General features: G+C 47.3%; 1 protein-coding gene across 2 annotated transcripts in view; it reads right to left on the bottom strand.

Annotated features, from left to right (window-relative positions):
• Window positions 1-26,580, bottom strand: part of kmt2d (lysine (K)-specific methyltransferase 2D) — a 34,023-nt gene that overhangs the window by 3,314 nt on the left and 4,129 nt on the right. For both annotated transcript variants that reach the window (XM_014993300.2, XM_014993302.2), the window contains exons 6-49: window positions 26,338-26,500; window positions 25,743-25,914; window positions 25,510-25,624; window positions 24,937-25,115; window positions 24,214-24,476; window positions 23,998-24,117; window positions 22,836-23,590; window positions 22,596-22,712; window positions 21,657-21,770; window positions 21,443-21,547; window positions 21,185-21,366; window positions 20,729-20,893; window positions 20,327-20,436; window positions 20,159-20,200; window positions 19,149-19,337; window positions 18,887-19,060; window positions 18,477-18,599; window positions 17,982-18,103; window positions 17,727-17,862; window positions 17,538-17,618; window positions 17,370-17,444; window positions 16,874-17,032; window positions 16,545-16,614; window positions 16,137-16,372; window positions 15,950-16,023; window positions 15,246-15,296; window positions 13,539-15,167; window positions 13,273-13,449; window positions 12,783-12,922; window positions 10,032-11,791; window positions 9,824-9,956; window positions 9,090-9,171; window positions 8,939-9,005; window positions 8,612-8,844; window positions 5,403-8,216; window positions 4,860-5,009; window positions 4,616-4,780; window positions 4,390-4,537; window positions 4,234-4,315; window positions 3,963-4,135; window positions 3,730-3,854; window positions 3,500-3,635; window positions 2,635-2,756; window positions 1,171-2,548 (exon numbers count right to left, since the gene is read on the bottom strand). In XM_014993300.2, the coding sequence (XP_014848786.2) occupies window positions 1,171-2,548; window positions 2,635-2,756; window positions 3,500-3,635; window positions 3,730-3,854; window positions 3,963-4,135; window positions 4,234-4,315; window positions 4,390-4,537; window positions 4,616-4,780; window positions 4,860-5,009; window positions 5,403-8,216; window positions 8,612-8,844; window positions 8,939-9,005; window positions 9,090-9,171; window positions 9,824-9,956; window positions 10,032-11,791; window positions 12,783-12,922; window positions 13,273-13,449; window positions 13,539-15,167; window positions 15,246-15,296; window positions 15,950-16,023; window positions 16,137-16,372; window positions 16,545-16,614; window positions 16,874-17,032; window positions 17,370-17,444; window positions 17,538-17,618; window positions 17,727-17,862; window positions 17,982-18,103; window positions 18,477-18,599; window positions 18,887-19,060; window positions 19,149-19,337; window positions 20,159-20,200; window positions 20,327-20,436; window positions 20,729-20,893; window positions 21,185-21,366; window positions 21,443-21,547; window positions 21,657-21,770; window positions 22,596-22,712; window positions 22,836-23,590; window positions 23,998-24,117; window positions 24,214-24,476; window positions 24,937-25,115; window positions 25,510-25,624; window positions 25,743-25,914; window positions 26,338-26,500 (13,606 nt within the window). The remainder of the gene's footprint in view (window positions 1-1,170; window positions 2,549-2,634; window positions 2,757-3,499; window positions 3,636-3,729; window positions 3,855-3,962; window positions 4,136-4,233; window positions 4,316-4,389; window positions 4,538-4,615; window positions 4,781-4,859; window positions 5,010-5,402; window positions 8,217-8,611; window positions 8,845-8,938; window positions 9,006-9,089; window positions 9,172-9,823; window positions 9,957-10,031; window positions 11,792-12,782; window positions 12,923-13,272; window positions 13,450-13,538; window positions 15,168-15,245; window positions 15,297-15,949; window positions 16,024-16,136; window positions 16,373-16,544; window positions 16,615-16,873; window positions 17,033-17,369; window positions 17,445-17,537; window positions 17,619-17,726; window positions 17,863-17,981; window positions 18,104-18,476; window positions 18,600-18,886; window positions 19,061-19,148; window positions 19,338-20,158; window positions 20,201-20,326; window positions 20,437-20,728; window positions 20,894-21,184; window positions 21,367-21,442; window positions 21,548-21,656; window positions 21,771-22,595; window positions 22,713-22,835; window positions 23,591-23,997; window positions 24,118-24,213; window positions 24,477-24,936; window positions 25,116-25,509; window positions 25,625-25,742; window positions 25,915-26,337; window positions 26,501-26,580) is intronic.

The following is a 26,580-nucleotide window of genomic DNA, read 5'->3' as shown; positions in this document are numbered from 1 at the left end:
AGCAAAGTATCTCAAGCTTAACGTCAGTAAATTGCATATCCAGAGCCTTGCAGAAGAATTCACTTCTTCATATTTTGCCACGACGGAAACCATCATCATTGTAAAGTAGGAGAGTGATTGATGTTTTTTTCTTAAGTTTTACCGCACAAAAAACCGAGAGAAATGTGGAGGACACGTAGCCAAAAAGTAAAATAAATAAATAAATAAAAAATCAGCAATAACCAATTTGTTTTACAGGGCTCTCTTGGTAAAGAGTTAACCTGTTGGTTTTGTCTCAGCATGAGAACAGTTGTTCTACGAAGGCCTCACTGGTTGCACAAAGGCTTAAAGCAGAGCGAGGCAAACCAGTCAAGAAGATGTTCTGCTTAAATAAAATAAAAACTGAATTTCTGCCCGTCTGTGAATTGTCTCGTAAAGAATATCTAAGAGAAAACGCAGCTCGGGAAGCTGAAACACCTGGACATGACGCCAATTAATATGCTATTGGTTGGCTTTTGCAAAGAAACCAATCCAGGAGTGACATTGATTGTCCTTGGCACTGATTGGCTGTTTCCCCCAAAGAGCAGAGATTAGGATGACTATTAGCTTCTGGGGTAGTGCCAGGACAGTTTCTACTTATTAAAGCATAATAAAGTATATTTAGTGCTTTAACAATTAAACTAAGCAGTTATAAGTGTTTTTAGAGGGAGGGTGAGGTATTTACGGATTATAGTTTTCTGTGGAAGGCTGTGGTCTCTAACCTTCATGAATACTGGGGAGCAACTGTACATTCAAAAAATAAAACACTGATCACCGTCCCTATAATGAAACATGGCAGCATCATACCGTGGGATGCAAATCTTAATAATGGCCTAGTCCAAGTCCAGATCATCTTATTGGAAATCCATCACACGAATAAAGCCTAAATGTGACTAAATGACTTGCAGTGGTTAATGGTACAAAAAGGTGGTTTGGCAACATATTGACTCGGGTGGCTAAATATAAATGCCCACCACACTTTTCAGACTTAATAATTTTCCTTACCTTTTACCTTATGCACTACTTTGTCTTGGTAAAATCCCCCCCCCCCAAAAAAGGAACATTCTCCTTTCTTGTTACATGACAAAATATTTAAAAACGTGAGTGGTGTGAATACGTTAGCAGCGCTCTGAATGAGACCGTGGTCGTTACCCTCAGCAGTAGTGTCGCGGTAGTGCAGGTCCTCCATGCCGTGCTCCAGGACGCGCACCTCAAACAGCGGGCGGCCGTCGTCCTCACCGATGCGACAGCGGTAGCGGCATCGCTTGTTGGGCACGCGCGTGCTCCAGTAGATGCGCGTGGCCTCGTAGCCGACGGGGAAGATGGCGGTGGGCGAGTGGAAGTTGGCCATTTGGGAGGGCAGCAGCTGGCCGATCGCGTGAAAGATGAGCCCGCCGACGCGAAAAAGGTGGATGCGGTCGCTGCGCTGCAGGATGCTGGCAATCTGCTTCACCTCGTCCCGCTCGATGTAGACACGGCGCAGGACGGCGAAGGTGCTGAGCTCGTCGTCGCTGGGGCCCTTCAGCTTGTGCTGGGTGCACAGCATGGTCTTGTCCTTGAAGAACATGCAGCGCGCCCGGATGGCGCAGGCGAAGTGGTAGACGTTCGGACAGCGCAGCCTGTTGCAGCTGTTGGTGGCGCCGGTCTTCTGGCAGTAGGCGCAGAGCGTCCGCAGCCCTCGGCGCAGGGCGACCTCCACGTTGATCAGAGCGCCGCCCTGCGTCTCGTACACCTCCGTGGACCACAGCGCGCAGTTGAGGTGCACCCACAGATCCACGTCGATGTTGAGCAGCCGCGCCGGACCGTCCGTGGCGCCGTCGCCTTCCTCGTGGCAGAAGCAGCATTTGCGTTTGTCCCGGGGCAGCTTTTCGGGTCGGAGGGTGATGCGCAGGCGGTCCATCAGCTCCGACACTTCCCGGCTGGTCTCCTTCTTGGAGCCGCCCTTGCGTATGGTGATGACGATTTGAAGGCGCTTCCAGCGAACGCCCCTCCATTTTTTCACTTTGGGGTGCGTCACTTCCTCGTCAGGCGACAGGGGCCTGCGCTGCTTCATGGCTTTAGGAGACGAGTCCATGGCGATGGGGGAGTCTTTAGGAGAGTGGGCCGGCTTAGTAACGCAGTCCTCCTCCTCTTCCTCCTTCACAACGGGACTTCTACCATCCCCATGCGGCGCGGTGGGATCAGACTGATCCGAAGACGGTTCAGTGTTCAACACCGGAGCCAGAACTTCGGACTCTGGCACATCCGCTGGCTGAGGAGGAGCGCCGACGGCAAAACCTGCGTCCTGTTCAGACTCGGTCTTGGTTTGGACACAGACTGGACTGGAGGACGGAGGAGTCGGAGACGCAGGCTTTTTGGGTGATTCGGCCTCTTCGCCGATGGCTGGTAGAGCTGGAGGAGGCTGAGGAGGAGAAGGTGAAGGAGGTGGCGATTCCTCCAGCGGTATAACGGGAAGATGGCGGACGTCCAGATCGCTGACATTGGTCGTGTAACAGTGCTGTGCCGGTTTGTCGTCCGTCTCCTGGAACTCCTGCAAGAAGGATGCACAAGTGAAATGTGCAGCTTTTCAGGAACAATGTCCTACGAAAAGGTTGAAGGAGAACGACGGTGCCAAACCTGCTTGATAAGCGCCAAAATGTCTACTTGTTTCTTCAGCGTGCAGCCTGGGAGAGAAACATCAAACTGCCTCAGCCACTCATCCTGACTGAGGGAAGTGCTATCCTTTGTGCACAATGCTCCTAGAAAACAAAACAATGTTGACATTAGCAGTGCTAATCTGTCAGCTGATTAACCAAATGCGGCATGCCCGAAAACAATCTCACAGTTGTTGCACCGTTCTATGAACAAAACATTCTATCAAAATCTAAATCGTAAATCAGCTCGGTCAAGAAGTTCGCTCAACATTAAAATGGGTCAAAGGAATATACGTTTAATCAAAAAATGTGTGAACCTATGGATTCATCGTTCAGGTGTGCCAAACAAATATAATGGCACGGTGAGTTAATATGAGTCTCTCTGCGACTGAAGAGATTTAATTAAAATATGAGCTGGATTTCTTTACTTTAACATAATAGCAAAGAAAATCTACCAAACCGATTTCAAAACGAGGCCGATTTGCGATTAATGTTTATCGTTTCAACGCTGGACATGAGCAGGAGAAAAGTGTGCTTAAATCTGCGGCAGCGTTGCAGCATCTTTCTCTTTTATTCTCTCTAAGTATCTTAGACACCAAGAGCCATTTCAGATGCTGGCATAATAGACAATGAAAGATTATCCATCTGGCCCGATAAATCACTGGCAGGGACAGTTTGAATGTGTGGCGCAGGGAATGTAACAGTCACCAATTATTGAATCCTGTCAGTATTGTGCAGCTCTATTCAAATCTAGAATTTAATCTGAAAGCAACTCATCCTGGAATATGATGACTGAAATGAGGAAAAAAATAAATAACATTTTCTCCTGAAAGATACAAAACGCTCACCTGAGTGACCAGGTCCTTTCTCTGTCCCTTCCACTCCAGGCAGCTCAGGAATTTGCGGAGGGTACGTGACTTCATAAGTACCTGGCATTTTAATGCTGAGCAGCTGAGCCATCGCCATCATTACATGATTAAGTTTCTGATGGCACAAAGTGTCAGTGTCAGGTTTTAGCTAAATTTGAACTCAACTTAAAAGAAATCTAGGGGGAAAAAATGTGGTTGTGAACCATTACCTTGGCTGCAGCGGATGACATCGTCAAGGTAACAGACACCTCATTGCTTTTGGTCTTGTCCCAGTGGTTGGCCATGGAAACGGTCTTGCCGTCAGGTGCTTCAAATGGTTTGTTTTCTGGGAATGCTGCAAAATATGTGAAAAATTTCCGTACTGCAGTCCTGCAAAGCCTCTAAACAATTTTGTGGTGGTAATCTTCACGGGTGACGTCACAAAGAAGACGCAGCTAGATACCTGGAATGGCGGTGCGAGGTATGAGGGGTATGATGGGAGATATTGCTCTCTCTGTCTCCTCCTCTTTAGGCTCCAGCAGGTGAGGAAAACGTGGATTTACGTCTCCCAAGTTGCTCTCTGGCGACGACGCGGGAATGATGGTTTCCGGAGTGTCCTCATCATCGCTTTCCATCCTACCGGTACGACACACTCCATTTCGTCAGCTCTTTCCAAAACAACACCACTTCACTTCAACCTGACGGAGAACTAGGAGCAAAATGAACGGCTGTACCTGATGTCCTCGTTCTGGTTGTGCGGCGGCGTGGGGAGGGCCGCCAGGATGTCTACGCTTTTCACCTCCTCTGCAGCAGAATCTGAAGACGACGGTACAGAAATGAAGCGCGTGTGGAATCCAGCATGAACCTCCTAAAACGTGAACGGCAATTACCCATTGGCTCTTCTGCTGCGTCTGCGTCCTTCTGGCTCTCAGGGAGCTCCTCGCCAGCGGTCACCCCGTTCAGCAGCTTGTGCTGCACCGACGGAGGTGGAGTCGGCGGCAGGGAGGAGGGCGGTGTTGGAGGGTTGCTGAGGTTGCTCTGCAGGTACAAACAATTACGTTTAGGACTTTCTTCTTGACGTCGCAAAGCGCGAGTTTAGTGCGGCCTTGTAAATACCTTGGTGAGTAACTGGGAGTAGTAGTCTGGGATGTTGTCCAGAACTGCGTTTCCAAACGATCCCTTCAGCTGGTCCTTTCCGCCGGCTGGACTACTGCCGAAAGGAGCAAAGAGATCCAAGCTGGCACTGATCGAGGGCTCCATCAACGGCAGCAGAGACAGACCCTGGTGGGAAAACGTTCGTTAGGTTTCCACGTGTTAGGAGTCCATCATTCAGGAGACGCAGTTTTCAAGCCGGGTTCACCTGTTTGAGTTGTTTTATTAGGGTTTCAGCGCTTTTCCCGACATCCTCCTTTTTGTTCTTCTTCCGTGAGTTCGGCCCTCCGCCTCCAGGCGGCTTGTTGATGCGCTTTGGCTTCTGTACTGGAGCCCTTTTAGTTAGAGACTGCAGATCCTGCAAAGTTTGAAAAGACAAAGAGATTTATTTCGCTCCGAACGAGGAAGTAGAAACAATTTAATCGTTAAAGTGCGGACTGAGGAAATCAGTTGGGGCAAAGAAAGCTATAACTGGCTACATGTGGATGCACCATTATCTCTGCACATGCAAGGAAATGCATGCAATGGAGAGACTGATTTTTTCATTAAATCTTGCTGCTGGTAAATATAAGAAATGCCCCCCCCAATAAATAATGGAACATCTACCTGAACTTGGTACCAAATGTATTAATTTGACATTGGGCTTTACTTTTTTAATTTGCCATTGTCCAACTAGACACCTTTGACTTTTGTTAGTGGGGATCTGAATGCTCACTGTACAAATATTTAAAAAAATAAAATAAAATATTACCTCCATATTACGTGGTGTCCCTTGAAGCTTCTGCTCCAGCATGGCCAATTTGCTGTTGATGTGGCCATTGATCTCACTGTGGATGCCTTCGGAGGGCCTCTGCGCATTCAGCTGGAGGTTCTTGGTTTTCAGCAGCTTCTGCAGCAGCTGCTGTCCCGTCTCGGATCTGGGACCTTGGGTCTCTGGGTCTCTGGGTACGTTTCCGGTGTTAATAAAGCTTGTGTTATTCCCAGCAGAAACGGTTTCGCCCGAGGTTTCTCTCTTTATCGCCCCTGGATGCGCCTCAGAGGAGCCGTCACACTGAACCTCCCTCGGCTCCTGCTTTATGTTCTGTATCGGGATCCTACATTGCTCCCCTTGCTGAGTGTAGCTTTCTGTGACCTGCTTCAACTCCTGCTGGACGCTCATGCCTCTCTGTGGCCCGTTGGGCGTGCCTGGGGCCGTCTGAGGCGGCTCACCGCTCGACGTCTGACTCTCTACTTTCATTCCTGGACAGTCAAGTGGACTCCTGGCTCCAGGTGACCTGAGTGGAGAGGCCTTGACCTGGCTGAACGGACTGCCTCTCCCGGCTCTGTTGTCGGTGACCGAAGGCGAGGAGGCGTGAGAGGAGTAGGGCGAGGCTGGGTGGGCGGGGCTCATCCCAAACGGACCTCTGGGAGAATAAGCGTGCGACGGGGAGCCCGGGACGCGTCCTGCTGCGGCGGCCATTAACGCTTGCTGCTGCGTTTGGGTGGGAGTGGGGGGCTGCAGGGGCTGGTTGAACACGTGCCGCTGCGGATCTCCTGGGGAGTTGACATGGGGTTGCCGTGGTGAATTTGGCCTCAGCATGCGGTTCTGCTCCATCGGGGAATGTGGCATCGGTAGATGACCTCTCATGATGTGCTGCTGCTGCTGCTGCTGCATCATCTCCCCTGCTTGCGGCTGCTGGCCTGTGACCATCATCCCTTGCTGCACCTGAGATGCGACCGCAGGCTGCTGGCCAAACATGCCCGGCTGCTGCTGACCGGCCAGAGCTCCGGGTTTGCCTCCATAAGGCATCTGATTGGCTTCCATCCCCATCATTTGCTGCCCGCCCTGCGGCGCCTGAGCTCTCAGTTGGCCAACGGGCATCCGCAGCATCTGACCCTGATGGAGTTGCCTCTGCGCGATCAGAGCCTGGATGTGTTGGATCTGCTGAGTCGGGGGAAGATTGCGCAGCTGAGGATTCTGGGCAATGATGGCTGGGATGTTGATGGTGGTGCGGATCTGCGCTGGCGGTACTCCGGGTCTCTGTGGCATCATCCCTTGCTGATGAGCTCTCAGCATGCCCATCATGGCTTGCTGCTTCTGCTGCTGCGCCATCAGGGCTTGCTGCTGCGGGTTCAGGCCCATCGCAGTGGGCGGAGCCTGGCCGGGATTATTCGGAGCCATCATCTGCTGTTGCATGCCTGCTTCCTGTGGCTTCTGCGCAGCATTTTGTTGTTGTTGGGTGAGGAAATCAACAGGTTTGCCCTCCTCTTTTACACTCATCAAGCTGGGTTTGTCGGCGCCGACGGAGCCTTGCCTCTGGACACCAACAGGAAGTTGATGCTGCTGCTGCTGCTGTTGAACAACTCCGGTTTGCTGGTTCACCGTCCCACCAGCTTGTTGTTCGTGGACTGATTGAGAATTTGAATGGTGATGCTGAGTTAAATACATCTGATTCTGTTGCTGTTGCTGGCGGCCCTGGTCCAGCGGGTTATTCACTGAGCCTTGCTGTGAGATCTGACTGGGAGTGGGAGGTCCGCTCTGCTGTGGCGGGGTTCTTGAATCAGGGCTCAACATCCCTCCATCTTTGGCTGCCGAGTTCTGGCCGTCGGCAGGTCCCTGCGGCTGCGGCGTGTTACTCCCTGCTGAAGGCGAGGAGCCCATCTGCGGGGTGGAGGGCTGCGAGTGCCCACCCTGGTCCTGGCCGGACTGGCTAACCATTGGCGCCACTTGTCTCTGCTGGGCCATTTGCTGCTGAGACACAAGCATGCGCTGAGCGAGGATGTTCTGATGCTGTTGAGTCATCTGAGTCGGGGCTCCACGGAGACCAGGGTGACCCGGGGGCCCGGTGACGCCCTGCTGGCCCATCATCAGCTGGGGCCTCGGCTGCTGATTAACCATCAGCCTCGGCTGAGCTGCCATCATGGCCGCAGGCTGGTTGATGGGCTGTCCTGGTGGCGCAGCGGGCTGACCTCCCACCATGCCTTGCTGAACCTGCACCATGCTCTGCTGATTTGCCTGCGTGGCGATTATTCCCTGCTGGGTGCCTGCTTGATGCTGCGCCATGAGTTGACTTCCCATCATGCCCGGCTGTGACTGAGGGATGAGACCAGGTTGTTGGTTCGGATGTGGCATCGCTTGTTGACACATCATTGCCTGCTGCTGCTGCTGCTGCTGCTGTAGCTTTGCCATCTGCATCCTATGCTGAAGCTGCCTTTCTTGAAGAAGCCGGGGGTCCGCCCCTTGTACCGGGGCGCCCTGGGGGAAAAACCCAGCCGGAGTTCCAGAGGGTCCCGGAACCCTGGGACCAGGAGCTCCGAGAGCCGCCGGAAGCTGCTGCTGCTGCGGACCCCCCATGAAGGGCTGGGCCTGGGGCATCCGCAGAGGCATCATGCCAGGGTGTTGCCCCATTACCGCTGCCCCCTGCTGGCCCATCATCATTTGCCCCGGGATCTTAGGAAACATGTGAGAGGGCCCGCCCTGAGTAGGATGAGCTGGGTTCAGCAGACCAGAGCTCTGCTGATGCTGCTGCTGCTTGCTTCTGTACTCTGCAATAAGGTTGGTGTGCTCCTTCTGCTGCTTGCGGACCTACAACAGAATATTTAAAAATGTTATTATATATGAGGGCTGAAAGTGAAGATTATTTTAGTAATGATTATTCTTTATATGAGAAAACAAAACTTTTATTGCCTATTCCTTTAGTAAATTAGAACTCGGTGAAGTTAAAACTGCAGCCTGTGCAGCTTTGGCTAAAATTTGTTTACAGAAAAATATACTTTTATCTTAAACGCAAAATGTAAATATGTTTTGGTTTAATTACTGCCCCGAATATGTTTTATTTTTCATCAAATAGTCTTTTTGACTACTCCAGTTGATAATTAATCGATTACTAGATAAGTTGACAATTATTTCAATAATTAATTCATACATATTACAACAGTTTAGCTGTCCGATGTGAAATCCAGGGATTTTATTCTGCAAACCTGGTCGAGCTGTTTCTGAATTTTGCTTTGCTCTTCGGTGACCAACTTCAGTTTCTCAGCATCGGCCTCTGCGAACTCCCTGCCTGCTTTCTTTGCCGTGCGCTGCTTGGCGCAAAGCGCTTTGCGCGACTTTCGGTGAACTCCGATTTGCTCTTCCAAAATTTTCAGCTGCATCTGGAGAAGCTGTTGGGTGTGAAGGAGCCACTCTTCGTACTGGTGCTGCTCTGCGTCGTCTGCAACAGAAGAGGAAACTGTAGCTCGCGCTCAAGATAACTCAAACTCAATAAAAGCACATTTCTACAGAGAAAGACTGCATGTAAAACATACTAATGATTCCTTGCACAAACTGAGGAGGATTGGGTCTCGTCTGGACGGGATCACTTGTTTCTCCCTCCTGAACAAAGGAAGAGATCGTTAATGATAATTTGGATGAAAAATGATCGTCCAAAATAATGTGTCTTTACAGAAAAGTGAATACCTTTGGCGGTCCGGGTGCAGCCTGAGCAGGATCTGCGCCAGGTGCAGAGGCCAGCCGCTGGGCAAGCAGAGAAACTTGTTGCCTTAAAAAAAAAAAAAACATAAAATAAAATGAAAACATTGCAAGTTACCAGCTGCTACCTCTGACCACAGCTGTATCCAGAAAATTCAGGTATTCAGAGACATGAACTTCCCAAATCTGGCCAGACTAGAAGAAAGCTACAAGAAGTCCCACTTGTAGTTGGCTAAAAGCTAAGTAGGAGACCCAGCAAATGTGAGGGGGTGAAAAAAAAAGCCCCATGTTGAAACATGGTGGTGGCAGAATCATGCTATGGGGATGTTTTTCATCAGCAGCGACAGAGAAGCTGGTTGGTGCTGATGGGAAGTGAGATTTTGCCAAATACAGTGGAATACTGGAAGAAGAGCAGAGACTGCAAAATGACAGCAACCCCAAACATCCAGCCAGAGCTACAATGGAGGAGTTTATATCAAAGCATATTCATGAGTTAGAATGGCCTAGTCAAAGTCCAGAGAATCAGAGGCAAAAAGAAAAGAAAAAAAAAAGTTATGTCTCTTCTAATCTGACTGAACTTAACTGAACCCCAACCCTAACTTAGATAATGAAGAACTATTAATACTTGAAAGGTAGTATATTTATTGGGACAAGTTTTTTTCACTTTACCTTAAGTGGTACTTACTGTGAAAAGCTCCTAACACAAAGAAAGTCAAAAATACCTGTTGATCCCAGGAGGAACAACAATAGTCGGATCCTGTGCCAAGACTCTTTTAATCCCCTTCAGAGCCACCATCTTTGCTTTGGCAATGGGATCAATGATGTCTTCTGCGGGAAATTTATCCAAATCTGCAACTAGGTGATAAATTTCACAATCAACTAAAACAAAACTTTACATAACAGACTGCCGGTGCCAGTCGTTGTCCTCACCTTTATCTGGGAAGAAGTTGTTGGCCAGCGGTGATTGCTTGACCACCGGTTGAGGCTGATGGCCGAGGCCTGCGTGGATTCCCGGCTGCCCCGTCCTCATCATGGCTTGCTGGTGAGCCATTGCCATGTGAGGATGAGGCACCACTCCCGGCCCCATCATCCTCTGCTGTTGCTGTATCATGTGAGGAGCACGCGGCACCATTCCCGCTTGTTCCATCATTCCCTGCGCCGTCGGACGAGGCTGTTGATGCTGCAGAATCAGTTGCTCGGTTCCCTGCGGGTCTGGATGTTGACTTGAGAGGCCAGGAAAATGTGCGGGGATGCTGCCCTGTTGAAGGGAACTCAACTGTTGCTGCTTCTGCTGTTCTTTCTTTTCGTGCTCCAGGAGGTCTTGGATGAGAAGCGGCAATTCACCATCTAAAGAGCTCTCAACTTTTGCCAGGTCTACTGCAGGAGAGTGCTGGCCCCCGACATCTGGCAGCCCCAGCGGATCGTCCCCAATGTCCCCATGTGGGGTGCCAGGGGAAAACGGATCCCCTTGTCCAGACATGGAGTACTGCAGTCTACCGAGCCGTACAGAACTGAGACAGGCTTGCTGGGTTTCCTTTTGCTCCGTTTTGGCTGCTGATCCGGTCCCTCCGAGAAGTATCGACACAGCCCCTCTCATTTCATTTTTGATCGCAGATTGTCCCGCTTGCAGCTGAGGGGTGAGACATTTGTCCTCTACTTTGACTTTAGAAGGATCAGCATTTTCTGCAGCAGGTTGGACTGAGGTAGCAGAATCCTTCTGGGAAAGCGTTAAACACTTCTGCCCTGGCTCATCTTTACCTCTGTCTTCAACCTTACAGCGAGCAGATCCTGCAACCGATGAAGGTGTTTCGCTCTCTGCTTCTACCAGCCGCAGCTGATCTGAAAAGACATCTTTGGGATCTCCCTGATCCAGTTCGGGGTCTGTGTAAGCCAGGATGTCGAACTCGTCGCCATTTAACAAATCGTCCAGATGAGGGTCGTTGGTTTCCAAGTTGTCCAAGTTACCCAAGTCATCGTCTCCTTTGTCAGGATCCAAGTCGAGAGTCAGATCGTTTTCATCCTCCACGCCGCCATCCCCCGATCCGTCACCGAGACCCTCAAGGTCCGGCTCTGGCAGTTCCTCGCAGGGCCCTACACTCGCGGACGGAGGCTCAGTCACCAATCCTTGATGTCCAACTCTCTGTTGCTCGGAACTTTGCATGCCGGATTTGGAAGCGGCTGCCTGAGTCTGCAAGTGGGGCTGTTGGGATACTGTTCCAGTGGTCTGTGAAGGCAGCAAACCTGGGACGGACATAGCACCCTGAGGTACTCCCAGCTGCGAGACGCCACTTCCATCTGCTTGCATCCCTCCGGCTTGAGCTATGGGATGCTGTTGGAAATAAGACGGAGCCAAATCCTGCTGTTGGACAAAGAGACGTGGTCTTTGCTGGGGTGCTCTGGGCATAAACTGAGGCCGTAGGGGGAGCCTTTGTGAGTTGTGTCTCAGTTCAATGAATTGCGGTGGGGGGCCTTGACCCAGTGTCTGCAGGTTTTCTCCTCCATGTCCTGGCATCATGGTGTGTGGGTTCTCCATGCCTTGCATGTTAACACCATGGTTTAGGTTCTGTCTAATGCCCATCGCTTCCAGGCCAGGCTGGGGTAATCTTCTTTGACCTGGACCCTGGGGTTGCCATTGAGGAGGGAATGGTGGACGGTTAAACATACCAGGAGGTCTGATGGACCCTGGAATCCTGTAAGAGACAAATATATAGTTTAGTTGGAAAACCATGAGATAAATTTACAATAGTTAACTAACTTTTTAGTTCAGTGTTTCCCCCGGAAAACTTGCTAAGCAACTTGCTAAAAACTTAAATTCACAATGCTAAGCCTGATGGGGGCACAAGTAAAGCCTGGTGGCCCGCCAGGCTTATAATGAGTGAGGGAAACCTTGTAGTTGCAGTTTATTTTTCAGACCTTTTATTACAGGATCTTTATAGCAACTGGTTGCAGTTTTGTTTCTATTGTAAAGCAAGTATGGTTGAGCAAGTATGGTTGAGATTTCATAATCAAGTGGACAGATTGGCTACATTTCTCATGACAAATTCCTACATTTCACACAATCTGAATGCTACAGGCAAGTTTGATGAGCTAGTTGGGCGTCAAGCCAACTCAAAATCATCACCCTGGTGTTGCGTTCAAAACAGACCTATGTGGATGCCGTTTCCTACACAGCAGTTTTCTGAGCAATTCAATGTGTCACTGGGTATGAATCCACAGTCGTACAAATTTACCATACTGCAGAGGTGTACGACAGATATAAGCATCGAGTCCGCCTACATCCCCCAGAATGCTGTACAGTCCCAAAATTTTATCTAACGTATTTTCCATTGATACTGATTGCAATAGATATCGTTATTGTTTTATGGCCCTACCCAAGGAAACAGATCAGCTCCAGATTTCTTCCACTTTTTCCTTTTTGAGATCACAAAAAACTATTTAAAAGTATTTCTTACAATATAAATCTGACATGAAGCTCTCTGTATAAAATGAATGTTTATTCTAACTAATGTTCGATCTTATCAAGTTTGATTTTAGCATTCAAAACTCAAGCCCACCGTAGCTTTCTGTAGCCCACTTCTGAGGTTGAGAATCAAAGCTTTAGAAGGTTAGCTTTCAATTTGTCATTGATGTTATTACATAACAGCAACATTACTGAAGATTCTACTTTATAACAGAGCTTGCCTGAGTCCACTTGTATCCATAATGGCAGCTGTTCCTGTAGGCGGTGGGCGAATGAGCTTATCATCCATGCCTCCTCCGACCACGGGCATCTTCCCAGGAACAGAAACTTGAGCCTCAGAGGGAACAGGAGCAACACGGTCCTAAACGAAGCAACGCTAGTTAAATGTACACTATTTATTCTTGTTTGTTTATACTATCGAATCTTTCTGTGAATGGTTAGGTTAACTTCATTATGTTATAACAATTTTTGCCACATGTCAAAGTAAAAAAAAACAAAAAAAAAACAATCAGTTCCCATTTCTCTCTCAACAATTAACAAGACAACCATCTGATATTATCCACACAATAGCTGGCAGATCTGCCCCTGCTGTCTCTGTGCTACATGCTTTCAATTCTTCACACCATAGTGACTGCGTCATTGTAGCCTTCCTGCAACAATACAATATCATCAAAATGTGTCTTTCTTGTGTAATTGCTGCAGAAGGTTTACCTGTGGGTAAGGTGGAGGAGCTCTGAGGGTCTTATCTTGTTGAAAAGCTCCCATCTCCCCCCCAGACCAGCCTGGGGAAGCGTTTCCAGCAGCTGCAGCAGCTGCAGCCTCTTTCTCCTGTTTGATTGTAATCTTCTGCCTTTGCTGCCTGATTATAAAGTCCCTCAGCTTTTGCCGCTGTTGAAACAAAATGCAAGCAGTGGTTTACAAGAGAGAAGACGTGCACCGACTGACTTTTAAACAACAGATTCTGAGAGTTCTGGTACCTGCTTGTACTTCTCCAGTTCAGATGGGCTCAGTCCAACTAAGGAAGGTTCCTGCACATTTGAGATGTCCGGCATTTCTTGTGCGCCTTGCACAGCCGGCTGATGAGGCAGCTCTGGAGGGTGAACAGCAGATAGATCCTGGGATTCAGAAGCAGGCGGTGCCCTGGAACCGAGGGCGTCTGCTCCTTGGGTCAGCTGAGGCTGGGTCTGCTGAGGCTGACCTGGGACCACCGGGCTCTGCTGCTGGGTGCTTAGATAAGACCCCGTGCTGGGGCTGCGATTAAAGGCAGGTTTTCCAGAGAGTGGGTCCACCGTGGAACTACTGTTGGGATGGCCGGGAGGGGGCTGGTTGGGGTGAGGTGATGTTTTGTAGTTTCCAGTTCCCTCGGAGGAATGAGAGGGAGTGCGAGGAGGTTTGTGGAGAGCAGCGAAGGGGTCTCTGGACTGTGGTCTAGAAGGTGGCCTGGAGCAAGGGTCTGGGGACTGGAAACGAGGAGTAGCCGGAGACTGGACAGCATACGGATCGGAGGACATGCCACCAGGAGTGTGGGGAGACGGGACACTACCCTGGGACTGTGGACTGGAGGGGACTCTATGGCCCTGATCCTGCTGGGTAGCTGGGTGTCTCTGGGCTCCCAGACCACAGTTGTCACCCGACTGTGGTCTGGGGGTAACCTGCGGGTGAGAGTGAGGGTCAGAGAAACTATGGGAGGGAGACTGGCGGTAGCCCTCTGAAGGATGGTTCGGGGAAGCTCCTGGATGAGGCGGTCCACCGTCTCCCTGGTGCATTCGAGGCGTCATGGGGGCCTTGAATAGACCGTCCCCAGCCTCAAGCATCCCAGATGGAGACCCAGTGGAAAGCTCCAGTCTTCCTGCAACAGAAGATCGAGGAGAAGGTGCACTAAACTCAGCTCTGTGCTGTCCTGCACCGACAGGCGAGGAAGCCACGGCGGAGGGGGATGAAGATGAACCAAAGTCCGACCGTCCCATCCCTGGCTGGCCTCTGAAAGGGTCTACATGCTGAGTGTTGTGGAGTGGTGAGAAGACTGGTGACTCCCCAATGCTGGGGCCACGTGAATGGGGACTTCCAGAAGGACCTAAGGCCTCCTGTGAGCCCTGCTGTGAATGTAGGAGGAGACCCTGTTGTTGCTGCTGCTGTTGCTGCAGCTGCGATTTGAAGTATGGATCAACGTGCTGGGCCCGTCTAGGGGTTCCAGGAGTTCCTGGTTGCATGTCAAAAATGCTGAGGCTGTCTGGCCGTCCCTGAGGAGGACCCTGTGGGCCGGAAGCGGGGTAACCTGAGGAAGAGGCCTGCAGAGGGCTGGCCCCGGTATGGGAGAAGGGTGTGCTGGGATGCGAGTGAGAGAGGGGCGACTGCGGAGGAAGCTTAGCCAGGGGGTCAGTCCGGCTTTCAGCTGACAACGGGGTCTTAAGAGCTCCGTCTGAGAAAAATACAGAAGATGACCCCGAATCAGGAGGAAAGGAATAGGGGCTGTCTGCAGAGCTCGGGTGGGAAGAGATGGAAGCGGAGCCTGAGGGGGGCGGGATCTGGAGGTGTAGAGTCGGCCGCTCGCTTTTAGGACGCACCGCCTCCGTCTTGACAGGGCGGCACACCTGACTCTCTGCCTGCTGTAATTTCAACAACACGAAGTTAAAGAAGGCAGGGATTTAAGCACGATAAAGGTGAATGATGAAAATGTAACTTGCCTTTTGTGCCTTGTTAATCCTCTGTGCTGCTCGGTTGTCTTTGGCCTTTTGCTACAATGGAAAATATTGCGGTTAATTTTTTTTTTAAATATTTACTTTGTAAAACTAAACAAGATTGCCAAGAGATTAAAATATTTGCAATTTCTGAATGAGGTTATTTAAGTCAATATGTGGTTTCCCTTTTCAAAATAAGAGTTCACAAGCATCAAGTGACTGAATACAGAATAAAATAAAGTGTCATGAAGTTGCATTTTACACGTTAATGTAATATTTAGCTGAGTGGACAGCAGATGCTCACAGAGATCATGCATAAAGCGGCCCATAATGCTAAAGGCCACACAGTGATGGAAGCACAGATGAGATGGAGAAGAAAGCAGGAAATAAACACAAATCACAACAGATATAGTCATCGCCAAAGTGTCATGCAGCCCTGCTGGTGGAAAACATACCAAAAACTGTCATTATAACATGTTTTTCTAAACTTTTAACATTTCCAATCTAAGTAAATGGGATATAAACCATTTTACACAAACAAGAGCTGTAAGTGATTATGTCTATTTAGTGTTGGATGAGCATTGCTTACATTCAGTTTTATAAGAACTGAAGAATTTCAATAGCCCTCCCCCCACGCCCCCCTTTTTCTGATTTCTACTGAAGCCCATTTAAATGCTACCTGTGCCATTTCTACCCAAGAATAAACCTACCAAGTATGGAACCTTGTCAGCAGCAGACACCTTCCTCCAGATCTTCATAATCTGCTTACAGCGACTTGCCCAGTCTGGAAAAAAAAAAAAGGAAACATTTTAGCAGTTGCTCCATAAGACTACAGAAAGTCTAATTTTGACAGAGTGATCTCAAACTAGGCTGTGAGGTATTTCCCAGCTCACTAACCTGGGTAGTCCTGCTTCAGCGAAGGGAAATTGGTATTGGCATAAAGAACCGGAGAAATGGTGGAGAGCTCTCCGAGCTCCTCGTCTTTTTCCCAGCGCTGGAGGCTTCGCTGGTTGTAGGACAGACCATCACCTTCTGCCTCCGTGGGAGTGGGCGGAGAGGAGGGCGTCACCGGGGTGGAGGGGGTGGCCCAGGGGCTCTCCTCACCCCCATCGGGACTGAACAGTCCTCTTTCTCTGCAAGTCACGAAAAAACATTGATTTTGTAACTCTACGAGCTAAACTGAGTATAAATAGCAGGTATACCTGACAACTGGGAAATGTAAAACGGCAATTTTTAACAGCCGTTTCTATACGAGAAGCATTTCAGTAAACTAATAAGCACTAAGCAGTTCGGTATTGGTCCTACCGCATTTCAAAGAAGGGAGACTGCGAGAGGCCAGGAAAAGCATCCATCATTCCAGCAGAGGGCAGCGGCCCTGCAAGGGAAACCAAGATTAAATACACACACGACTCATCTGTACTTCAGTTATTACATTATAAGACATGTGACAGAAACTGCTGATAAAACCCAAAATATTAAAATCTTTGTCGATAACTCGGTTATGAGTTTAAAAAGAGAAATGAAGTGAAGTATTTAATGAGTTTGCAAATGACGCCAGAGCAACAGACTTTTAAATCCTGTGTAGGAACGAATGGCAGTTTCTGTAATAACATGCAGGGGTCTATTTCACACACCTGAGGGGAGGGCTCTTTGTGGTGCAGCACTGCGATTTAACTCTCCCTTAGTGCCCTCCAAGATGGGCTTCATCCCCCCTAAAGAAGAACCGTCTGACACACCCAGAACCTTCCTGAAGAACTGCTCAGAGTCCTGACTCTCCACTCCCTGTGGAAGACCTGTCACAAGCAAAAAGGAATGAAAAACTGAGTATATGGAAAGTTTCCAGTACTAGACCCTTCATTTTTATATATATATTACACCTTTCCACTGGGTCTCTAATAACGCTGTACAAGTTATCAAGTGAAGTCACTTTGACCGAATCATTCATAACAGGTTTAATGCTGAGAACAGCAGCGGTGGATAGACTCCCACTTTCACTGTGAGCCGCTGAGTGAAACCTGGGCGATGCGGCGTTAGGAGTTTCCGCTAGATGGAAACTTTCCCCCAAAAAAAACAGGCAGAGTATATAAAAGTCAGAGAAAATATGTTAATTAATTAGAATCAGGTAATCACCTTCACTTTTTTCTGGCTCAGAGTCTTTGAGATGAGCCGACTGCTCCTTCACTGCCGAGGAAGGAATGGGAATTCCTAAAATCACAAAATATTTTTGAGCCAATCTTGAAACAGCTTTAGTAAAATTGTAATGAATATGTTGGCCTCGACATCCCCAGAAAGTCTTACCTGTGCCGTCTCCCTGAGGCTGGGGAACTTCACCCCCCTCTCTCTTTACAGGAAAACTCCCGTCCGCCGCCCGATCCTTGGCTTCAGCATGAGAGAGCGAGAGAAGCACAAAGATGAGTCTATGAACATTTGCCAAGCTCGGTGTGTAACATTCAGGACCGTGTCGCTGCTTCATTTAGGCGTTCCTACCTTCTGGGGCAGCAGCTTGGACTCCTGCTGGCTTTAGTAGCACGGGCTGCACAAGGCATGCACCCGACCTCTGGCCTGGAGCTACCATCACAGCTTTCTTACTCAAGTCTATTAGTGTCTTACCAAAGAAGGCCTCCTGAAAACGCAGTAGCAGATTTTGTACGTAAATGTTAAAAAAAATAAATAAAAAAAATCACTGAATAATTTAGATGACAAAACCTTTTTAAGCACAGGAGAGACAGAGAGTGTGCAAACCTGGAGATAAGCTGGAAACATGTCCTCCAGTTTGCTCTTTTTTCTGCCCCGGCGCTTCTTGGCCTGTTCTTCACCTTCTGCTGGTTTGGGATCCATTATGTTGTCTGTGTCCGGGTGAGGACCTATACACACACACACACGCATAGCATTCACTTCAACAATATGCACATAAAAGGCTAAGAGTTAGTTCACAACAAAGGATGATGGGATTTAACTTGGGATGCACCAATATCGATATCAATATCCAATATAAATTATGCTATTACTCCTGATAACCTATAGTTACCAACATTATACGTATTTTGCTAGCCTTTTCATAAGAGAAAGAAAATTGCTAACGTCAGCCGATACCAATATTAAAGCAGATATATGGTAATAAAGTAGTTTATGCAGACATTATGCAAACATGTTTGACTGTCAACAGCCCACAGCATTAAGATGTCCTTAACGATAAAGCTACTAAACAATAAAATCGGGCAATCTGTTGACTCCAACCTTCTTCAATGGTTCGCTCAATAGGCTGACCGTCTAACGTGGTCTCTCCAGCCAGCTGGGCAAAGAACTCCTTCTTTAAGCGTGTGTGACACTTCCTTTGTCGCACCATGAAGCCCCCAATCCCTAAAACACACAAATAAGAAATTAAATTTATCTTGAGAAAAAAAAAAATAAAAAAAATAAAAGACTGACATCCAGAAGAATTTATTCCCTTTCAATCAAGTGCAAGACTGGAGTGGAGCAGAACTACACAGTAAGCCTTCCACCGGGGCCACAATGGAACAACAATAATAAAATGTGAGAAAGTTACAGGTGTGTTTACACTTATTCCAGATCTTGTAACTGCTGAGAAAAAAAAAAAAAAAAAAAAGATGTCAGAGTTAAACTGCATAACATTCCAGGAGGCTTACCTGGTCTGTAGGGTTTTCGTTTCCTCTTCTTACTGTCCTCCGTCTCGTCGGCTCCGCCTTTGAGGCCGTCACAGTCCCCCATGCCTTCCGCGCCAGCGTCCCTCTCACCACCTTCTCTGTCAGGACTCCCTGGCGCCTCCATCTTGGATTCACAATCCATTGGCTCACCACAACCTAATAATTCAAAAGTCAACGCTTGAAGAACGAACGCAACACGGACGAATGTTTTATCGGCCGTCAGATGCGGTGAAACCGGGCCCACCTTTCCCGTCGTCGCCGTCTCCTTCGACCTCCCTCATATCCATTCCATCGGGGCCGCCGTCGCAGCACAGAGTGCCGAGACGAGAGCGACGCTGCCGTCTCTTATGTAGGGGAGACATGGAGATGCTGCGCAGCAGGGACATGCCTGACTCGGTCAGCCACACGCCCTCCAGACGGTAGAACTGGGGTTCTGTGGAAAAAATTTTTTTTTTCAAATCTAAGCAACTGGGTACAAAAAAAAAAAAAAAAAAAGAGAGAAAACTACGACGTGCCATTGCATTTCAATTTTTTTTAATAATATTGTTTGCAAGTAATGAAAACCTAAAATTAAGTTTCCCAGAAAGTTTGTGCATTAAATAAAACCAATCATAAGAGATTTTTAATAGAGAAATTTCCTGCTGAAAAGTACATAAATGTATTGCACATTACACGTCGTCATTTGGTTAGGGCTGCTTTTGCATGAATTACTGCACCTATGCAGCATGACATGGAGGTAATAAGCCTGTCTTCTGATTAGTCAAGCAAATTTTAGTATTTTATTTTGCACTGTGATAAAATGCCAAGTCCGACTGGAAAAGGAAATCAGAAGCTCTACAGCAACGAGGCGCTGACTCAGCAGCAGCTCAAGTTGGCAACTCTTGAAAGAGCATTCATTTACAAACCATCAGGCTGCAGTTATTCTTGTTGTGTACCTTTTTTCTACCACATGTTTTCCCTCCACTCAACTTTCCGTTAATATTTTTGGACACAGCCAATGATTGCTTAAGGCTGTGACACTACATTTTCCAATTAAAAAAAAGTTAACTACTATTGCTCTCGTTTCATCACCTTAAAATGACCAGGAAAAAAAAAAACAAAAAAAAAAACAGTTTAAATATTTCACTCCGTTTGCGATGAATTTAAATCATATACAAATGACACGTTTTGAACTAAATTACAAAAATAAATGAACTTCTCAATATTCTAATCAACCGAGGTGCACCTGCAGGTAATTCGATAAAATCCACTGACCTGGCTCTTTGATCTTTATTGAAGCCATAATAGCCGACTCTACTACAGAGGACAACAGGAAGGAGAATTAGAAAGCAAAAGTAAATCATGACATCAGTGCACTGATGAAAATCTTGACACCGCGACATTCGCTTTCGGTTCCGTCGGCTTCGTCATTCTGAGACTCACCCACGGGTTTTGGAACATACGGCGTGCAGGATGTGCACGCGAAGCCTTCGTCGGAGGCTTGCTCCACCTCGTCCTCCGTGTACAGGCTCTCGCAAACAGCATGGACCCATCTGCACAGGCACACAGGAAAACACGCCGACACACACACACACACACACACACACACACACACACACACACACACACACACACACACACACACACACACACACACACACACACACACACACACACACACACACACCTTTCGTAAATGCCAACAAAATCAAAAGATGTTATGGAATAATTTATGACGAGAAAACTCCATGAATAATCTATCTCCCTCTTGTCGTCATTAGCCGCATCCCTGTGAATTCCTAAGTTTCTCTTGGCATGTGCGGATGTAGGGAGCGCGGCACGCACCGGTCGCAGTACTGACACTGCAGCAGCAGCTCCTCTTCCATGAAGTTCTCCCTGCAGACCGGACAGGTGACGAGGCTGGCGCACGGCCCGCAGTGCGTGTAGTTGTTCTGCCACTCGCAGTGGAAGCCTGGTGAGCTGGAGCCGCACTGGACACAGCACACACACCTGCACGGAAGGAGTCGGGTCACACTTACACCGATCCAGTAAAAGTGTATTATTATTACTATTATTATTATTAAAACGAATGCGACAATGGAAGATTTTTTTGATTTATTCAATGCTACAAAAGAAAAAGACAGAGCAAGGAGACTTGAAATTGCTAATGCGGAGCTGAGATGCTGTGTTTCAGCGTTTTACATAATATGCAAATGTGCATGTACTCATTTCCATTTGACCTAGTTCAAAAGGAACAGCACTGAAAAGACTACTGCACACCAAGAGTCATTCTTATTTTACCATTTGCACTTCCAGCCCCCCTTCGGCACGGTGTGCAGGGGAGGGTCCAGGCAGTAGGTGTGGTAGCTGACATCGCAGTCGTCGCAGAGCAGCAGGCGGGACGGGTCCGACGCCTTCCCACACTTTTCGCACACGATGCACTCCAAACAACGCCAGCCCTTACGGAGCTTCGTCTTGGTGATCTGGAGAAGACAAACGCGCTCAAGTCTACGCCTTGGCAAGTTGAGTATTATAGACGTAACTGACGCAGTTCCTTACTTTGCTGTTCACACAGTAAGGGTGGTAACACTGGGCACACTGAGCGCAAGCTAGCAGCTGGCCCTCCGCGCCCTTTCCGAAACTGCCGCACACCACACACATGTCCTGAAACAGACGAGAGTATGGGGTCAGATAGAGAGATACGCGCCGCTTGGGATTTTTTTTTTTTTTTTTTTTTTTGTGACAAACCGCAGCAAATTGAAAAGTGTTGCACCTGGAGCAGGACGAATTTGTCTGTGTTTGAGAAGAGAACCACCGTGTTCTGCATGGTGTCGTCTTCCTCGTCGTCTTCTTCCTTGCTTAGTCCAGTGTCTGAGGCCATGCTTAGCTGCAAGGAGGGATACCAGATGTGTTTGATTATAAGCACGGATTTGTTTTCATTCATTTGTTACTCGGGAGGAATAACAAATGTAAAAGAAAAAAAATTAGCATTAATTGTAGAGTCTCACAGTTTCCACATTCACACCTTTCCTGACTTGACTTTTCAATTCTGAGCATCTACAACACAAACATTTGTGAACAAAAATGAATGACCCATGATTGCTTTCACTAATCATAGTGAAATATTATTACGAGGACATGGATGCGTCTCACTTCATCCCGACTGTGACAACATTCCAGTCTAAGCATTAAATATAATTGCAGACAGAAAGTTAGCTGAAGCCATTTGGAGCACTTCATCTGTTCTCTGATTGGCTTTCCCTTGAGACCTGATGTTGCTGATTTACACTTTGTTACCAACTATAATGACATATAATGTTGTCCCAGTGTTTCTGCTGGGCTTTCAGATTGCAAATATTCCCAAAATATATCTGGAGGTTTAAAATGTTGTCCTTACTTCAGTTAATTTTTGTCTCCCCAGTGAGAGTATTTACTATTATTTTTTTCTGATATGTGCATACAATATCTGTGCTTCCTTTACATCTTCCAAAGGCCATGAAAAACTAAAACAAACACATTTTAATTCCGTTTCACTTTGTGTATGAAAATGCTTTGGTTGCAATTCAGCTTTATGACGGATCATATCAAGCAATGCATTGATCAGGCTTCCTCAAACTGACTGTTGACATTTTTGTAAATTTCATAGATGCCCAAAAGAGGTTTTGGACTTTTTGGGACAGGAGCTCCGAGTCCAGGTGATTGGAAAGCTCACCAAAAAGGCATCGATGCAGGACGCCATGGCTTTGAGGCGTGACCTCCCGCCACGCCCTCTTCCTCCTCCGCCGCCACCCCGAGGTCTCCGCTTTCCAGGGAAGCTGCTGCTTCGCCCCTACAAGTTAAAATAAAAGGGTAAATGAACAACCCAAAAGGTACTTTATCATTAAAAAAAAAAAAAAAAAAAAAAAACACTTTCACCCTTCAGATATTAAAATCAACGTTATGGTGACCTCACCTGTTTGACCCGTGAACGGCCCGGCGACCCTCTCCGTTTCGCCTTCTCCCTGTCGCTCCGGAGGGCATCGAAGGGAAGCGAGTCATCGGTCTCTGTGAGGTTATCGCCGTGGGAACGGCCGGCGGGAACCAGTCCGAGCTCCATGGCCAGCTGATTGTCCGGTTCCCCGGGCGAGCCCAGGAAGCCGCTGCTGCTGGACATCTCGTCCAGCAGCAGCTCGGGCTTCGCTGCCTGCAGCTCCTGCTTTATGTCCAAATGATGTCCTTTCATTTGCTCGTCGTCCTCCTCTTCGTCTTCCTCCTCGGACTGAGGAAGCAGCCTCGCCTCCACGTCCATGGCAGAAAGCGCGTCTTGTGCGTCTGCCGACGGCGAGGTGGCGGAAGGCGACTGGAGGTCTTGGCACCGACTCCTCTCGGGTTTGTCGTCCACGGACGGCAGCTCGGGTTTGTCCACAGAGACAGAAAAGGCCGCTGGTCTCTGCGCGTCCTTTCTGAACGGTTCCACGACGCGGCCGCTCCGTAACGACTCCTCCGGGGCTTCTGTCCCAGAGAGGGTGGACTCTTGCTTGTGCTCCTCCACGCTTCCAGTTGCTTGGTGTGATGATGCGGTGGGCTCTGGCGTAGGGTTAATGTCGCGCCGAGTTTCTGCTGAGAAGACCCGAGAGGGCGGGCTTTGAGACTTCTCGCAGAGCATTTCCTCTGATCTCCGTTCATCAGCAGGAAGACAAGCGGCTCCTTGCTCCGTCGTAGCACGAGCTGGATTTAAAAAATACGTCATTATCAGCATTAGATATATACACACATAACTACAAAAACATTTTAAAAAGTCAATTTACGTTCGCATATTAGATAACTTAAAAAAAACAACAAAAAAAACATTTAGGTTTATTAGATGGTGCTACATGTCAAGTGTTTATACCTGTTTATCTACCACCAATGAGAAGAAATGAATTAAACACTTTGTGTTTAATTCATTTATATGTTTATGTAGGAGTTTCATTTCTAGATTACCTTTATTGTCATTGTATATTTAGAAGCACAACATTACTAAGCTGTTTTAACATTGACACTTGAAATAAATGTTTCTCAGTTATTCTAATTTATTGGGGTGCACAAAAAAAAAAAAAATTCTAATTATTTCAAAAATAATTATTTTTATTCACCTGTAGACACAGTTGAAGCAGATGACTCCTGACAGGTGGATCCTTCTGCTGCCGCCTGCGGTTCTTGCTTCATTTCCTTCCCCTTAACATCTGCTGAGTGAACTACTGCAGACTCCAAACCTAAACCAAGTAAAAACGAGCTCATTAAAAAGCCAGAACTTTTTTTTTTTTTTCCCTCAGCTTCAACTTTTCAGGTTCTTTGAAATTCTAACATACCCAAATCCATGGGGGCGTCTTTCTGAGGTTCATCTTTTACGGCGTCCATCCCGGTTGCACCTTTCTGTCCGGGAGTTGCTTCTGATGAATCTGCTGCCGTTTCAGTGACCAGGTCAGCTTGGATTGTCATCTCCTCCCCAGACTGAATGTCGTCCATGCAGGTCTGACCAGCAGGTTGCTGCTGCTGATCCTCCTTGCAAAGAAGACAGATGTCCTTGGCTTCTGAAAGCTCTCCCAGTGCAGAACACTCGATGTGCATCCATCTGAGAAAAGCAAAAAAAAAAAAGTTGTATTACAAGAACATCAGCTCGCACCAGGATGCACCAGTTGATTGAGGCTGGAGTAGATCAGCAGGTCAAATATTGAAAAATTAAGTTTGTTCAAATGCATCAAAAACATAAGTTTCCATTAATTTTCAATCTATAACAGTCAAACAAACAACAGTGTTCTTTGGTTACATTTTTGGAGTTCAACAACAACAGATAAAAGGTGAGAGACATGAGCAAATACATATATAACCTTGTAAATTCCTAATTTATAGTTAGGTTCAAAAATACAAAATCTGATAAATAAGAAAACATTCACCACACTTTTCGTGCGCATTATACTCCTGGATAAATCTGAGTGAACGGGCGAGAACTGAAAGGAAACTGCAAAGGAAAAGCAAAAAGTGGTGCGTCTCTAATGAACACAATTTAAATCTCCACTGTGTGCTAAGCGGACCTGTGGCACACGTCGCAACACTGAAGCCCAACAGACGGGTTGGCAGCTTTGCTGCAAACGCAACACACTGAGCTGCGGTGTTGCTGGCACTCTTCACACACGTTGTAGTTTTCAAACCACTGGGCCGAACCTGGCAGCGTCAACCCACGGACGCCACACTCCATGCATACGCGGCACCTCTGTGGAAAAACACGACATGGTGATAATAAGGACCAATTCCTCAAAGTGGAGAGCATATTTCATTCCATCAGCTAAATTCTAACAGGTAACACTTTAATATGGTTTTAATATCCGATTAGACGGATTAATCGACTGTTTAATCCGTCTAAAAGCAGATCATTATTCTTGTAAACATGATGCATGTACAATTTTCAGACTTTTACAACATTAGATTGTTTATGTGTGTATGCTTAATCAGAGGATGTCAGTAGAGGTTTTCTAGGTTTTTGTTTTGTTTTTTTAATTCACTGCCGGATGATTAGCGCAACAAAATCTTATAAATAGCAAAAATGCCATAAATAGTAATAGATAGTGTTACTGCTAATAAGAGATGAAAATCAAAAAGTGACTAACTCTGCATTTCCAAGGGTCAGAGGGAAGAGAATCCATGGCTGGTTGGAGGCAGAACGTGTGATATCCCTTATCACAAGCATCACACACCAACATTTTGGAGTCTTCTCCTGGTTGTCTAAAAGTGAAATTAAAGAACTTGGTGTTATTTGAAAACAATACACATGTCATTTCAAACAAAGATATGCAGCCCAAATCTTAAGTGTGGATGTAGTTTGTCCACATGTCGAACTTACCTGCAAGTCTGGCACACTTTACACTCTGGGCACTGCCATCCTGCCCGCTGGACAGGCGTGGCACCGATTTCCAGGCAGGACGCATGATAATGGAGGCCACAACCCGTGCAGAAAAGTAGCTCTGTGAGCTCCCCAACTGAATCGCACACTGCACACCAGGCCTCCTCACCAGCTGTAAGCAAAATATACAAATACAGATTTGCAAAGGGAAAATTGCATCATCAGTTTGTTTTTTTTTTGCTTTTTGAATGAATTTCAGTTACTTGATCTATTAAGTGGGACAGTTTGGAACAATGGAACGAGATTTTCTACAGTGTCAGAGAATTCAGCTGTTTTTAAATGGAAAATTACAGTCAAATCCTTTTAAGATTTAGTCAAAAGAAGTCAATTCTGAACCTGCTAAGTGCTAACTGTGCTCACATCTCATTGGATGTCCACCTTGTACATACTTAAAAATAATAACAGGCAGTAATAACACAGTCACTAATCAAAACACAGGAGCAAGGAGAGTAGCTGCCGGATAGCTGATAGCATAACTCCTATACTACAAGCACACTCAAAGTTATAAGTAAGGTATGAAGAGAAAGTCTCTTACCCAACTCCTCAGCCTTGTCTATATGCTCTGGACAGAGGAGGACCAACTGCTTCATGGATTGGAAGGATCCACTGGCCGCAGAGCACGGGAAGTGGTAGAATCGCGAGCAGCCCTCTACATGGCATTGTATGGTTGCACCCAGTCTTTTGCAATACTCACAAAGCTGAAATAAACCAAGAGAAGAAAACACTCAATTTCCTGACAAAAGTGATCATTTAATATTTCTCTTACACTCCATGTAAA

The sequence above is a fragment of the Poecilia mexicana genome, unplaced genomic scaffold, assembly GCF_051168715.1.
Source record: "Poecilia mexicana isolate PSO_F unplaced genomic scaffold, ASM5116871v1 scaffold_7, whole genome shotgun sequence".
Lineage (NCBI taxonomy): Eukaryota > Metazoa > Chordata > Actinopteri > Cyprinodontiformes > Poeciliidae > Poecilia > Poecilia mexicana.
Note: the sequence above shows the minus strand (reverse complement) of the source record. Positions and strands in the feature narration are given on the sequence as shown.